The sequence below is a fragment of the Meles meles genome, chromosome 6, assembly GCF_922984935.1.
Source record: "Meles meles chromosome 6, mMelMel3.1 paternal haplotype, whole genome shotgun sequence".
Lineage (NCBI taxonomy): Eukaryota > Metazoa > Chordata > Mammalia > Carnivora > Mustelidae > Meles > Meles meles.
The window spans coordinates 51,898,454-51,915,121 of NC_060071.1; the positions used below are offsets into that span (position 1 = coordinate 51,898,454).

The 16,668-nt window shown below is 35.7% G+C and overlaps 1 protein-coding gene across 1 annotated transcript in view; it reads left to right on the forward strand.

The window, feature by feature from the left end:
* The window catches only part of PIAS1 (protein inhibitor of activated STAT 1), a 120,792-nt gene that overhangs the window by 62,836 nt on the left and 41,288 nt on the right, over positions 1–16,668 (forward strand). Inside the window, exons 3-4 of the mRNA XM_046008471.1 lie at positions 12,898–12,982; positions 13,238–13,285. Of these exons, the coding sequence (XP_045864427.1) occupies positions 12,898–12,982; positions 13,238–13,285 (133 nt within the window). The remainder of the gene's footprint in view (positions 1–12,897; positions 12,983–13,237; positions 13,286–16,668) is intronic.

Genomic DNA, 16,668 nt, shown 5'->3' on the forward strand with positions numbered 1-16,668 from the left:
CAGTCAACTTAGAGAGTAGCAAATTTAAGGCAAATTTAAGAAAATAAGTTGTTTTTAACCTACTGCCCAGTGTTGCCAAGGAAATCTAGAGCTCTCATATACCACTTACGTACGCAAGTGAACTTTTCTTGAAGCAGTTTGGCACCTTATACAAAAGCTTTAAGAATGTGTCTATCTATTGATCTACCCATTCCTTTTCTAAGAGGATGTCCTAAGGAAATAAAGATCATACAGATATACACACACACATGCACACATACCCAGAGAGGGATTGATTGTGGAATGAAAAAATTAAAAATGATATAAATGTCCAGCAATAAGAGATTAGTTGTATTACAGCACATCTCCATAATAGAATATCAAGTAGCTACTTAAAATGATGACAAAGATATGGTTATTGACGTGGAAAGATTTTATTGCACATTTTTTTTAAAGATTTTATTTATTTATTTGACAGAGAGAGATCACAAGTATATGGAGAGGCAGGCAGAGAGAGAGAGAGGGAAGCAGGCTCCCTGCTGAGCAGAGAGCCCGATGCGGGACTCGATCCCAGGACCCTGAGATCATGACCCGAGCCGAAGGCAGAGGCTCAACCCACTGAGCCACCTAGGCGCCCTTTATTGCACATTTTTAAGTAAAAAATGTATTCATTGACCTTACACTCAAGGATATATATGCACACACACATATATATGTATATATAGGAAAATGCCTGGAAGAATATATATGATAGTTTTTAGCTGCTGTCATGAACCAGTAGACTTGTGGATTTTTTTTCCTAACTTGGAATGGTTGTATTGTATTACCAATAACCAAAATCATTCAGTCGATCAGTCAGAAAATGAAAAGAAGTTTTTGCAAAAGAGAGAGAGAAAACGGATTCTTAATTATAGTCTATTTCCCATTCTGGTTTTGCATTTAAACATGATTATCAGACTTGGTTCATAGCTGGCTGGCTTGATTTGACCCAGTCCTGTTTCTTACCCCACTGGACTTAAAATAGCCTGATGGTCTGCCAGCCGTGAGAGAATAGATAGGCCAGACAAAATATTTACCATACTTCTAGCTTTAAAGTTGCCCAGGAGTCTGTAGGCTCATTTGATTAAGTCTATCAGGAAACCAGCTACGAACTCAGTAAACTAACCAAAATAGATAGGTAAATAAATAAATAAATAAATAATAGACAAATAAATAGGAGTTACACTCCAGAGGAGAAAGATAATGAAAGGCACAGGCAAGTGTACTGAAAATGAGTTTATTAGGAACTTGCAGTTAGGGTATGATAAAATGAAATCAGAGGGTTTTATGGAGCTGAAGTCTTAACAGTATTGCATGTTACAATTGTTTCCTGTTTCTTAGTATTGGTAATTTTCGTTCTGTGTGAGTTGAAAAATTCACATGTAATTAAATATTGTTCACTTAAAGAAACCTCCCATTTTAAAGATAAGGTAGTTTGTCAAAGCACTCTTAGTTTGTTGATGATTTGGTGTATCTGCCTTTATTGGAGGAAATAAGTTTTCTGCAACCTTCTGTGTTAATGGTAGTTAGCAGCTCACTGGCTGAAAATGTATCATTCCAGCCCTGTTTTTAAAAAATTATATAGTTGTCCAGGTTTTTGTTTGTTTGTTTGAAAAAAACTAGAGACCTCATTAAAAATTTTAAAGCTGACATTTGTAGATAGGAACTTGAGTTTCACTTTCCCCAAGACAGCAAGAAATATTCTATAACAGAAAGATGACTATTTTTAGCTTTTCTTTCTGCTGGTGAGGTGGAATAGTGAATATTTTTAGAGCAGTTGAAAGTACAGCCACTTAGATTAGCTCAGTGTTTCTATCATCAGAATCTCAATAACCTTGTTTATTTTATGTATCTAGGATTTACCTTCCAGTGTTTTGAGTTATGTAAATTGCAACATGATTCCTCTTTCTCTTTTTAGTCTAGTTCATCTCTCTGTGGGATAGTATGTTAAAAAAAAAAGGTGAAATTTAAAAAACTTAACTTTCTCTCTGCACATTTTGTGTTTTTTGAATTTATAGTTTTATCCTGGTTATTGTGGGCAATGCTTTTCTTTCTTACAGATGAAACGTTAGTAGTTATAACTTACCAGGGAAAGGTTGTTGAAAATCTATGAGTACAGTAAGCCCTTAATATTCATAAGAGATATTCCCCCATAACCTTTGTAAGTATCCTTAATTATGCATACCACTAGAACATTTCATCTTTTCTCTAAGTTGGAGCATACAGTAAGTGAAAATCTGAGTTTCTTCTGTTTTACACTCAGTGACTACAAGTGTATAACGGCAATTCAGGTCATGTTGAGAGGCGGAGGTACTACCTGAAAAACACTAGTCCTTCATCTCCCAAACAGCCAGCAGTCAAACTCTGGTCTTAGCAAAATTTCAGAAGTTTCAAATTACTGTACATTCTAGAACTTTGGAGACCTTCAAGATTGGTTCCAGTGCTTCAAAACAGTATAGTAAGTAATGCAAAACCCTGAGACATTAATATAATTTCCTGTTGCAGATATGAAAACAATTGAAGATCTCATATTTAAATGTTACAGTCAGTAACTTAAACCATTCACACCTGAACCCATTGCACTCTGGCTTTTGCTCCTCCCATTCCACTGAAACACATCCAGTGGAGATCACCTGTGACTTACTGGTTGTTAAATCTAGTTCTCAACTCTCATCTTACCTGATCTCTGAGCATTTAACACTGTCCACATTTGCCTTGAAATTCTCTTCCCTTCATATCAAGGACACCATTTCCCCCTGCTTTTCTTTCTGAATTTCTGGCTATTTCTTCTTTTCTTTTTTTTCTTTTTAAGATTTTATTTATGTATTTGAGAGAGAGTAAGAGAGAGAGAGCACAAGCTGGGGGAAAGGCAGAGGAAGAAGCAGACTCCTTTCAGAGCAGGGAGCCTGATGTGGGGCTCCATCCTAGGACCCTGGGACCATGACTCAACTGAAGGCAGATGTGTTTAACTGACTGAACCACCTAGGCACCCTTGGCTATTTCTTCCTTGATTTGAGCCTTTAATGTTGGTGGTTCCTCAGGTTTTCTTGTTCATCCCCCTCCTTCTCTGCCTTCCTTCTGCCTTTTGTTTTAGTCACTGTTTTTTTAAAACAGCTTTATTGAAATATCCTTTGCATATCATAAGCTGCACATATTTAAAACATAAAGTTTAATACATTTTTCCTATGAAATCATCACCATTATCAAAATAATGAACACATCCCTCACTCCCCAAAGTTTCCTCATCCCATTTGTAATCCCTCCTTGTTACCCTTCTGTTTTCACCCAGCCCCTAGATTGAATGTGCTTTCTGTCACATTATGAATGTTACATCTGTAATATGCACTTACTAAAATTTTATATAATGGAATCATGGTTTATATACTTAGGGAAACGGTTCAATCATCTTTTACTAAGAATTATAACTAAGACTTATCTGTGTTGTATCAGTAGTTTATTCCATTTTATTGTTGGGTAGTATTTGATTATATAGATGTAACACTAGTCATTCATCTATTAATAGACATTTGGGTTGTTTCTAGTTTTGGATTGTTGAAAACAGACCTGCTATGAAAATTGAGACCCAGACCTTTGTGTGTTTATATGCTTATATTTTTCTTGGGTAAAATGCTAAGGAATGGAATAAAATGGGTATTATGATAGATGTAAGTTCAACTTTTTAAGCAGTTGCCAAGCTATTTTTGAAAGTGTTCCCACCAGCAGTGTATAAGCTTCCCAGTTACTCTCCATCTGTCAATACTTGGTGTTGTCGTTTTTAAAATTTTAGACATTAGGGGTGCCTGAGTGGCTCAGTGGGTTAAAGCCTCTGCCTTTGGCTCAGGTCATGGTCCTGGAGTCCTGGGATTGAGCCCTGCATTGCACTCTCTGCTCATCAGGGAGCCTGCTTCCTCCTCTCTCTCTGCCTGCCTCTCTGCCTACTTGTGATCTCTCTCTCTCTCTCTCAAATAAATAAATAAAATCTTAAAAAAATTTTTAGGCATTCTACTAGGTGTATATCTCATTGTGGTTTTAATTTGCATTTCCCAGACTAAAGATGTTGAGCATCTTTTCATGTGCCTATTGGCCTTTTGTATATATTCTTCAGAAAGGTAGCTGTTCAAATTCTTTGCCCATTTTAAAAATTGGGTTGTTTTACTTTTTGTTGAGTTGTAGGAATTCTTCATATATTTGAGATATTAAACCCTTATCAGTCTATGTTTGCTAATATTTTCTGCCGTTCTTTGTGTCGTCTTTCACTCTTTTTATGTCCTTTGATATACATTTTTAATTTTAATTAAGTCTAATTTATCTTTTTTTTTTTTTTTTTTTTTTTTTTTGCCTGTACTTTTAACATCCTGTTTAAAGAAACCATTGCAAAATCCAAGGTCATGAATATTGTTTCCTTCTAAAATGTTTACTTTTTAGCTCTTAAATTTAGTCTTGGATCCACTTGGAGTTAATTTTTATCTATGATGTTGTAAGGTAGAGAGCTCTAGCAGCATTCTTTTGCCTGTGGATAACCAATTTTCCTACCATCTGTTGAAGAGACTCTTCTTTCGCCATTTAATATTCTTAGCATGCTTGTTGAAAATCAGTTGACCATCGATGTGAGGGTTTGTTTCTGGGCTCTCAGTTGTATTTAATTACTCTGTGTCTTTCCTTGCAAATTTTTTTGTAGAACTGGTTGTTTTGAGTATCTTAATATGCTAACTCTGGAAACCACATTCTCACTCTCTTCAGTGATTGCTTTTGTTACTTGTCGAGGGATGCAGCTGTCTGTTTTGTATAGTGATTTTTCTATACTGTTTCCCACTCCTCCCCCCCAACAAAGTCTGTATTCCTTGTTGTGTATGGTTTGTGAATTGTCTGTTCAATTGTGTCTTCAGTTAGCCTGTGATCTGACAGAGAGTTTTCCAGATGTCTGGATGTAAAAAACCCAAAGTTTGTATATCTCTTAAAATCTTCTGCTAGATGCTGGCAGGGAAGCTGCCGAAGCTGTAGCAGATCTTGAAACAAAGGGCAACTTGCTGCTCTGGTCCCTTAGGGAACCGCCAGACCACACAAAATGTACAACCCCAAATTTTTGGAAGACCTAGTTCTTACTGTCCATATTAGCCCCGCCAACCTCTCTAGGAACACAGGCCACAGTTCCCACAGCCACGGTGGGGCTCAGAAATGGTGTATAGTTGTTGGATCACTGACATAGCTTTTAAAACAATTTTAGCAATCTTGTCTATCAAACTCCCATGGTTGCTGTAAGTGGTCTGATCAGGTTTTAGAGTTCTGAAATCACTAATTCTGAGAGACTTTTCCCCAGCTCAATGGCTGTTTCAGAGGAGGGACTAATCTTGGAGCTTCCTCTGTGATGTTATTTATGACCTATTTCAAATTAATGTTTGCATATGGTGTACTGTGTGATTTGAAGCTCTTATTTTTCCTTCCACATACATGGACATCCAGTTGTTCCAGCATCATTCATCGAAACGAGTATTAATATTCAACTAAATTGCCTTTGTACCCTTGCCAGAAATTAGTTCTCATATATATGTGGGTAAATTTTGAGACTCTATTCTGCTGCATAGGTTATTTTTATACTATCTTTTTTTTATATATACTGTCTTGGCACCATTATCATACTGTCTTAATTACTGTACTTTTATAATGTCTTAAAATCAGCTAGTGTTAGCCCTTCAATTTTGTCTTCTTTTTTGAAGTGCTTTGGTTTTTCTAGGTCCTTTGCATTTCCAAGTGAGTTTTAGAAGCACCTGGTCAGTTACTGTCCCCTCCTCCTCAAAACACCTAGCTTGGATTTTAATTGGATTATGTTGAATCTACTGATCGGTTTGGAAACAACTGATACCACATGAAGACTGTATATCTCTTCATTTATTAGAGTTCTTAATTTCTCAGTAGTGTTTGGCATTTTTAAAGGTCTTATACCTCCTGTGATATTTATTCCTAAGTATTTCATTCTGAGGGGATGCTATTGTAAATATGTTTTTAAAATGTCAATTCCTAATTGTTTGCTCCTAGTATATAGAATACAACAGATTTTTTATATCATCTTTACCCACTAAATTTACTTATTCACTTATTCGAAATAGCTTTTTATAGATTTTCTACATAAGTCATCATACTGTCTCTGATGGGCAGTTTCACTTATTTTCCAGTCTTGATGTTTTCCTTTTTCTTGCCTTGTTACCTGGGCAAGAATCTTTAGTACACTGTTGAATAGAAATGATAAGAGTGGTTATCATTACCTTGTTTCTGATTTTTTGGGAATAGTATTTAGTCTTTCACGTTTAAGTATAATGTTGGCTATAAGTTTCCCATAAGAATTCTTTCTTGGGTTGAGTAAGTTTATATCTCTGCCTGCTTTGCCAAGAGTTTGATTTTAATCCAGAATGGATGTTGAATTTTTGTCAGAGGCATTTTCTACATCTACTAAAATGACATTATGGCTTTTTTTTTTCCTAAGTTAATCTGGTAATTTGAATGTTGGATATTGGTTCCTGCATTCCTGGGAGAAATCTTACTTTGTTATAATGTACTATCCTTTTTAACATATAGTTAGATTTGATTCGCTAAAGTTGTGCTAAGAATTTTTGTGTTAATGCTTATATGAGGTAATGCTCGATAATTTTCTTACAATATCTTTGTCTTGTACTGGAGTAATACTGACCTCATAGAATGAGTTGAGATATATTCCCTTCTTTTTAATTTTTTTGGGGGAGACTTTGTATAGAATTTACATTACTACTTTTTTAAATGTTTGATAGAATTATTCAGTTTTTTGAAGCAATTTGTGTAGAACTGTTTTTTTCTTTCTTCTTCAAAATTTGGTAGATTTCCCTGAGAAGACATATATGGGCTTAGACTTTTCTTTGAGGAAAAATATTTAACCACAAATTCAGTTTCTTTACTAGTTATAGGACTATTCGTGTAATCTGTTTCTTCTTCAGTGCACTCTAGTTGTTTCTGTTTTTCAAGAAACTGGTCTGGTTTTTCTGAGTTGTCAGAATTTTTGGTATAAAAGTGTTTGTAATAGTTCCTTATATGTTTTTAATATATGTAGGATCAGTAGTGATGTTGCCTTTTACTCCTGATATTGGTCATTTGTGTCCTCTCTTTCTTTTTAATTTGGCTAGAGGCATATAGTTTTATTGATCTTAATAACGAAACCACCTTTGGTGTTACTAATTTCTCTCTCTCTCTTTTTGGTGGCAGAGTGTTTTATTATATGAGCATTCTCCTTATTTATTGGTATTTGGCATAAGAATAATCTTAATGGGGGGGGGTGCCTGGGTGGCTCAGTGGGTTAAAGCCTCTGCCTTCAGCTTGGGTCATGATCTCAGGATCCTGGGATCAAGCCCTGCATCGGGCTCTCTGCACAGCAGGGAGCCTGCTTCCCCCTCTTTCTCTGCCTGCCTCTCTGCCTACTTGTGATCTCTCTGTCAAATAAATAAATAAAATCTTAAAAAAAGAATAATCTTAATGGGAACTGTGTAACTATGTGATGAAAATGACAAAACCTTAAGGATATGAATAAATGGGGGCGCCTGAGTGGCTCAGTTGTTAAGCATCTGCCTTTGGTTCAGGTCATGATCCCAGGGTCCTGGGATCGAGCCCTGCATCAGGCTGCCTGCTCAGTGGAAATCCTGCTTCTCCCTCTCCCACTCCCCATGCTTGTGTTCCCTCTCTTGCTGTGTCTCTCTCTGTCAAATAATAAATAAAATCTTAAAAAATAAAAGGGTTATGAATAAATGGACACAGGGTACTACTCTAGTATGGCAAGATTAAAGATGTAAAGAGATAAAAAGGTCAGCTGTCAAAATAATCTGTAATACTATTAGGTTTTAAAAATCATAGCAAAACTATTCAGAAGTTCATATAGGTGAATAAATATTTAAGTTGATGTTAAAGTTCTGGAAAAAAAAATGGGTGGAGAGAAACCTAATTATAAGATATTAAAACATAATGAATCTGTAACAGTTAAGAACTAGAGTGCCAGCACCAGGATAAAAAAGACCAATGGGAAGATAGCCCAGAAATGGAATATGTTGGATATAAGGATTTAATATATGAGAAAGGAAACACATATCCATAGGGAGGGAAGGATTATTTAACATATGGTGCTAGTATAACGGTAAGCAATTTGGAGTAACAGCAATTTAGATTTTTAAAAATATCACATACTAAAATAAGTTCCAGATGGATTAATAATTACATAGAAACAACAAGCCAAAAACCTGAATTATATATTGATTGAACCTAAGAAGGTAACAATTAGAATTTGTAAAGGACGTGGTTGACAGATGAGATTACATTAAAGTTTAACTTGTACAAAAATGTAGCCAAATGAAAAAAATATAGTAGACTGGGGGAAATATTTGCAGCAAATTTCCATAGGTTAATGTTCTTATATGTGAAACCCCTATGCAAATATAAAAATGGGTGCAGTACAAGATTGGACAATTAACTAAATAGGAAACCAAACAAAAATAAACAGGGAAAAACTCTTTAACGCAAATTAAACTACTAAGGAGTTAACCGTGATCCACCCATTAAATTAGCACAACTCCCATGCAGGCCAGAGTAGGGTGCAATTAGTAGATGCATAAATTACTGGTGGTATTATATATAATGTTATAATTATTTGAAAATCACTTCCACAGTGTGTCAAGATTCATAAAAATCTTCGTACTTTTTTTTTTAAAGATTTTATTTATTTATTTGACAGACAGAGATCACAAGTAGGCAGAGAGGCAGGCAGAGAGAGATGGTGGGGGGGGGGAGCAGGCTCCCCGCTGAGCAGAGAGATCATGACCTGAGCCGAAGGCAGAGGCTTTAACCCACTGAGCCACCCAGGTGCCCCAATCTTCATACATTTTGACCCAGAAATGCCACATCTGGGAATTGATCCAAAGAAAGTAATAACTACCCCCTTTAAAAAAACAAACATGAGCCCAAAGATGTTCACAGAGTCGTTTCAAATAATGTAAAATTAGAAACAACCTAAATAATCAGGGGAGTAATTAAGATTTTCGTTATATCCCATAGATAGAATACAATCCCATAATTAAAATATGGTAATAGAGATTATAATAGAAAAATGTGGTAAGGGTGATTTTTTTAAAAGTGAACTTTCAAATTGTCCATACAATTTGATATAAAAATGACTAAAAGGAAATAATGTTAAATGGTAAACAGTTATGATAAAGGGGTAATGGGCCATTCTTTTCCTGTTTTCTGTGATCCAGTATAATGCTAAGCTGCATGAAGAGAAGTATACCACCCAGATTAGGGGAGCTAATGAACCTGTATTATGAGAAGAACATGGGCTTTGGAGATGTTTAGATATGAGTTCCAATTCTGCTTCTACTTAACCTAGTCTGAGGCCTTGACAGTTACTTAACAACTTTGAACATCAATTTCTAAGTCTGAAAAAGGAGCAGATACCTTTTTTTTCATAGTTGTATAGATTAACAGTAGTAGTAGTAGGAGATTAACAGTAGTATAGTTGTTGATAAAAGTATTCTTTTAGTCACATCACATCTGGAATAATATATCAGTTTATAAACAACCATATTTCTCAGTGACAAACAAGGTTCCTGTCTGGCTTATGTTACTTATTCCGTACAGATTGGGTGTGGCTGTGCTTTATGTTCTTTCCACTCTACAATCAGGGTGGACTGGAACTAAAGATGGTAAAACTAAAGGAGAACTCATGAAGGTCTGCCTTGAAGTGGTATACCTCCATTCACATTTCACTGGCCAAGGCTAATGTCAGTGGCACTGGAATAATCTTATTTAGAATAAACATATATACTGTGACAGAGTGTGTCCAATTCTTGCTGTTGCTTTAAGGGTGTGACAGCCTGAAGTATGTCTGAGGGTTAGGATGGTGAGTAATTCTGCACTGTCCCCTGAAATACAGTGAGAAGAGTTGAGAAAGAAGGTCTCATTAATACTGTCTAAAATACTTGAGGAATGGCTGTCACTGGATGTGGTGTATGACACTGATGGGTAGAAATTACTGCATTATGTATTTTGACTCAGTATAAGGGTGTAAGGAGGAAAGTAGATAGAAAAGGAAATTGTTGGTTGTTTTAAATATCTTACCTCATTGGGGCGCCTGGGTGGCTCAGTGGGTTAAGCCTCTGCCTTCGGCTCAGGTCATGATCCCAGGGTCCTGGGATCGAGCCCCACATCAGGCTCTCTGCTCGGCGGGGAGCCTGCTTCCCCCTCTCTCTCTGCCTGTCTCTCTGCCTACTTGTGATCTCTGTCAAATAAATAAAATCTTAAAAAAAAAATTAAAAATCTTACCTCATTTATATTCTTCAGAATAACTCTATGAAGTTGTGTGTGTGTGTGTGTGCTTATGTGTAAATAAATATTGGAGGAGGAAACAGTCACAGAGTGGATAAGTACCTATGGTCATATGGCAGGTAAATGGCAAAGCCATTTTGGAATCTAGGTCTACGTGACCTCATCTCCTTCCACTAAATTTTGCTACTCTCTGTAGGGTTGTATGCTTTCTTATAATTTAACTGTTAATATCAGCCATCTTCTGCCTGACAAGGTAATGGCCACTCTTCTCCCACCTCTCAATGGGTTCAGACAAAGCATGAGGAAAGGTTGAAAGGAAGGTTGAAGTCTAGATTGGTGGTCTGCAAACTTAGGTGATCAAATGCACCTCGCAGTAAAATAATAGCACAAATGTGTGTGTGTGTGTGTGATATCTATTAAGCTATTATACTAATATTCTATATGTTGTAAAGAAAAAAAGGTTAAAAAGTTAAGATTTTACATAAAATTCTAGATATTTTTATAAACTAGATCAGAGGTTTCATGTAAAATCTCAACTTTTGAAACTTAAATTTACTGGTAAGTAGGTCCTTTTTCTTGTATCCCTGTGCATTATCTTGTGTACCTTCTGAGATGCATAGCCCTAACATTAGAAGTCACTGTTGTGGATGATACGCTGGACTCCTTTTTCAGTATGAGGATTCTGTGATTCTGGTTGGCCTGAGTTTTTCTGAAGGGGATAAGGATAGCTTAATTGCCTTTCAGAAAAGTTTTTAAGATAGTCTGTTACTAAGACAAAACTCTGAGTTTGTCACTGGCATTCATTCATTCAAATTAAGCTTGAAAACCACATAGATGAGAGGTGCCTTTCCAGATAAATCGTAATAACTTCATGAGCATTACAGTCTAAAAGAGTTTGTAAGTTGGGGTTATCACGAAGTAATAAACCTCATTTCTGTGTGGGGCACAAGCAACTGCCTCTTTATTTTAGTCTTGTCTTCTTTATCTAAATCTGCATGTGTGTGTCCAAAACTTACTGTACTCACACATTCTAAAATGAATCTGAAATTTTGCCTAAAGAGAAATATGAATTTTTATACTTGGGAAATTATTTTAGCACTGCATTAGAGTGGAGCCAGAAATCTAAATTAGACCAAGCCTACTGGATTAAAATCTTCATAGAGAGATACCCTTTAAGAAGGAAAGGAGTTACTTGCATTGTTTGAATGAGGAAACTGTCTCCTTTTCTGCATTCTTCTAGTCCTGGTTATCAGCCATTGCCAGGTTGGTACCTCACAATTAAGATAACTTTCTGGTTAGTAACTCTTTCTTGGGGATAGAAAAAGCCTTCCCACTTCACAGAAAGCAGAAATGCAAATCTGGCCTTTAAAAGATGCTTCTATATTGAGATGAAATTGTAGATCAGCAGTGATCTTTTCCATTTTTTTCTCATCCTGATACATTTTGTAGATTTTTTAGCATGACATACTGCAATTTGGTGGTAATTGTAGGGGAAGTGTCGCTTACAAGTCAGTTCAAGTCCCTTTTAAACAAGAGATGGCCAAATACAGCTACTTTTTCTGCATGGCTTTAAGTAGCCCACAGGCCAGGATTTCCTTGATAGTAACTTTTAGTGATTTTTTGTTCTAGAAAATTGCCCTGAAAAGTGTAGTTTAAATAGTTTGGTATTTTTAAATTGTCATATTCTTTAATTCATTCAGCAATCATTCATTGCTTCTTTGTGCTAAGCACTGAGGAAACATTAATGCTGATTTAAAAAATATGTATGTAACTGGTATAAGCCAATAGAATTATAGCAGCATGCTATAGGAATCCCTGCTCTTACACAGACCTGCCCTTTTTGCCTGCTCTCTGTTCTCTCTCCCTGCTCCCCTTCCCCTTGCTCCCTTCTTCTCTTCATTCCCTTCCTTCCCCTCCTTTTGTAGCTCTTTCCTTCTTTGAGGTAGTGACCACAGGCAAATTTTGAAGTCAGATCATCTAAGTTTAGGAGAAACTAGCTATGATATTTACTGTATAACACTTGCATGATACAGTTAGGCAGGAGCTGGTAATATTCATATTTTGCCTTAAAGACCAAATGTTACCTCACCTGTGCAGATCTCCAGATGTGTATATTTGTTACTTAGCTCAGAAATCACGTGTCTTTAAATGGGTTTATATTTTTCTATTTTAGGTAAAATTAATATAAGCATGTTTTTATGCACGTATGCTCTTCTATATACATTTATATGATTTATATGATTTTTATGATTTATATCATTTATATGATTAGATAATTTTCAGTTAGTGTTTCTTTGATTAATATTTTCTGAATTTGAATCCTGATGGCTTTTGGAATTAGCCATTTTGGTGCCTATTTCTGTTACATTACAACTGGCACATTTCTTACTTTTCAGTGCTTTAATTGCCTTGTTATCTAAACTCTAGAATACATTCCAGTTAATTAAAGTCATGTGAATAATTGGGCTTGTTTTTTGTTTTTTTCTGGCTGCTGTGTTCTCTGTTGATGAATTTGAAGGTAATTAAAAGTATAATTCTTTTCTTCTTTAGCATCAGACAACAGTCAGCGCTTTCGAGAAACCTGTTTTGCATTTGCATTGACACCACAACAAGTGCAGCAGATCAGTAGTTCCATGTAAGTTTTCTTCAAGTGTATCTTGCAGTTTGGCCTTTGAAACCAATAATATCTATAATAAGTGATTTTTAAAGACAGTATATTGGGTATTAGTGTCATGCAAATTATTAGTATTGAAAATGCTATTGTAATGTTAATCTGAAGAACAGTTATATCTCTGATAATTTGAAGAACTTTTGGAGTAACAGTATCTTTGAATCAGCTTTCATGTACATATTTTTAAAATAATTACAATTCTTACCCTGTCTTTTCTAGGGATATTTCTGGGACCAAATGTGACTTCACAGTGCAGGTCCAGTTAAGGTATGGTATTCCTTACAGTATATATCCAGTGTTTAAAAGTTAATATTCCTTAAAGATCTTGAAAATTATGTAATTTTCAGTAAGTATATTGAAAGTACTAGCTTTAGATGTTTGGGTGAGGGAAGACCTCTTATTTTTATTCAGTTTAGATTTTAATATAGCAAGTCATGTACCATATATCTAACCTCCATTTTGGTTGCCATTAGTTGGTTGGGAAGCTCCAGCTATGGATATCTTTAAATGATATGATAGTGTGAACTCTTTAGAACTACTCTGTTTATGAAAGTGGAAAGAAAGGCCTTATCCATATCGATGACAAACTACTGTAAATGAGGAACTAGTACTTAAGTGTACAGTGTCTCACAGACTAACAAAACCAAAAACAGTCTAATTTGCTTTGTCTTGTATTTTAAATCATTAATTTAAAAACCACTCTTCTGGATTTCATGAGGCATCTCTTGATAGTTTTGCAAAGATGAATGGAAAATTTTCCAGCATGGATTCACCATTTCCCCTTATTCAATTTCTTTCCTTAGCTCATTTTTTCTAAGGATATCTGAGAATTCTTTTTTGTTCATGTGTCTCTCTGTCTTGTATAAACCATTTTATGGTACTCTTTTTACTCTTGGACTATATCCCTGTAGGAACCTAACTGCTCCACACTAGTCTTGTTGCGGTAGAGATAGAAGAGGAAGTTACAAGACCATTGTTTTCCTCCATAAGCTCAAGTAGGAAGGATAAGTCAAACAGATAGCCACAGTCTCAGTAACTGGATCTGAAGTTGTATGTACAAATTATAATACATGCGGAGGTCAGAAAAGAGAATAAAGCACCTGCTCAATGCTTCAGAGAATGATGTGAAAAACTCTGATCTTAAAAATAGAGTGATGAAAACAGTGAGAAAGCAATGGAGAGGTTGAAGTCTCGATCTTATTATTTCTTAAAAATTTTATTTATTTATTTATTTTTAAAGATTTATTTATTTATTTGAGAGAGACAGAGAGAGCATGAGCAGGTGGGAGAAACAGAAGGTGTGGGAGAAGCAGACTCCCCGCTCAGCAGGGAGCCCAATGCAGGGCTCCATCCTAGGACCCTGAGATCATGACCTGAGCTGAAGGCAAACTCTTAACCAGCTGAACCATCCAGGCGCCCCTGAAGTCTTGATTTTAGAGGGCAGTGACAAAGATGTTCCTGTGTAAAAGGTACGTTATCCTCTGTCAGGGGCAGAACGTGATAATGACTGAATAAATTAAAGGACTAAGAAGTATGATGCCTTCATAATTATATATTTTTGTAATTTTGCTTACTTCTGCATCAGCAGTTTTATTTTGTTCATACTGATATGTGACATTATTGTTTGAAACATTGTTTTTCAAACTGTTGCTTACAGCCACCCTGAGGGGTTTTGCTAGGTCTTCCCATTCCCTACCCACCCCCATTCCCTACCCACTCCCCCCAACCAGAGTAGTACTGCTTTGATCTATTTTGTATGTTTGACTTCTGGGTTAGTTTTCGCTTGAAGAGTTATAAGACTAAAATAGAATTTGAAAACCATAGTCTAGAACAAAAGATCTATTCTTGTCCTCAAAATTTTATATTAATATACATGCATTCTGTAATGCAGCAACAGGTATGGTTCAAATTCCAAAGGAATGTTTTTAAGGTAGATTAGCTCTCTATTTCAGAGGTACTAAGACCTCTGAATCTTGGTGGTTAAAAAATGGTTTAGCTATTTTCAATTCAAATTCATCTCCAGAAGTTGATGACAAAAGAGCCATTATGTTATATTTTGTAATTGTTAGATGGTTCTTTCTGTTTTGATAAAATGGTTATTTTTCATCTTAACCCCCTTATCCTTGTTAACTAGGTATACAATCCCCATGTATTGTTTAAGTTGGGAATGTATACTTATTATCCTAATTATAAACTGTATCTAAAGCATGACAATAATTTGGTCAGGATTAGGGTCAGTGTTTTCTCTATTGGGTTCCTAGTCTGTTCTCATTTATGTACCTGTTTTCTTTTCCCACCACCATGAACTCCTTCACAACAACTTTCTGTTATTCCTCCCCTTTTCCCTCTGGTTTGTTAAAGTGGCTTAGATTTTCACCTTTTACTTAAATGAATAGGAGCCAACTTGTCATATAAATCATTCTTTTCTGTAGCTTCAGGCAGCCAGAGTCCATGTTTTAAATTTATCATTGCATTGGACTAATTTATTAAAAAACTCTGTGGCATCCTTGTACTGTTGCAGTATAAAGGATTGTCCTGTGGTAGGTTTTGCTGGGGTTAGAGATTATCCTGGGAGCTTTGACATCTTTATATTTTCATCGGTTTACTGTGTATATTTCAAGAAAATCTTTGTAGATCAGTAATTCTTAACTCTTTTATGGGTCCCTTACCCTTTGAGAATCTGATGGAAGCTACAGATTGTTTCCCCATACAGATGAATGTATATATGTACATAGAAAATTGTCCATTTTGTGGATCCTCCCATACCCAGATTCTGTAGCTGGCAGGTCAAGACCCTACACCATAGATGTTGAGAGAAGATGTTTGTGTGTGATGAATATTTCACAGAATTCGGATAGGGTTCTTCTTAACATATAACTTAAAGATGCTGTGAATGTTCTATAAAGGTGAAATGAGTCAGGACACATGGATGGCTTAGGTTGGTTAAGCATCTGCCTTCAGCTCATGATCTTAGGGTCATGGGAATAGGTTCCTCATGGGTCTCCTTGCTCAGCAGGAGAGCCTGCTTCTCCCTCTGCCTGGCATTCCCCCTGCTTCTTTTATCTCTCTCTCTCTCCCTCTATCATAAATAAATAAAATCTTAAAAAAGTGGGATGAGCCTTAGCTATATATTGGGAATAAGGAAGTTATTAAGGTGTCTTAAATAGCAGATTAATAATTTATTTCTTTATCTATGTAAGCATGAGCAGAGTGAGAATTTACAAATTATGTAGCCATCCATAGTCTTCCTAAAAGATTATGCATTTAATTTAGAAACAAATGGTTTCATGAGTTTCTAAAATAGTATTTTAAATGTATGTGGATATAATACAAATAATGTTATTTTTCCACACCTTCAGTTCTTAGGGAATAATGAGGTACCTTGGCTTAGTGGATAGAATTTGGTTTGGGGGATGGACTTAACAGCATTTCAGTATATTCTGCTAAGAACCAAAAAATGACTTTTATAAGCAGATAAGTTTGGGAGATACTGTGTATTCTATCTCCCTCTTAGAAAGTTACAGTACATGTTACCCTAGCTCTGGGATGTTCTATATTAAGGTAATTAAATTTTTTGAATCAGAATGTCTTAAATTTATTCTACCACAGAGCCTTTTTTTCCTCCCTAAAACGTGCTTAAGCAAATACAT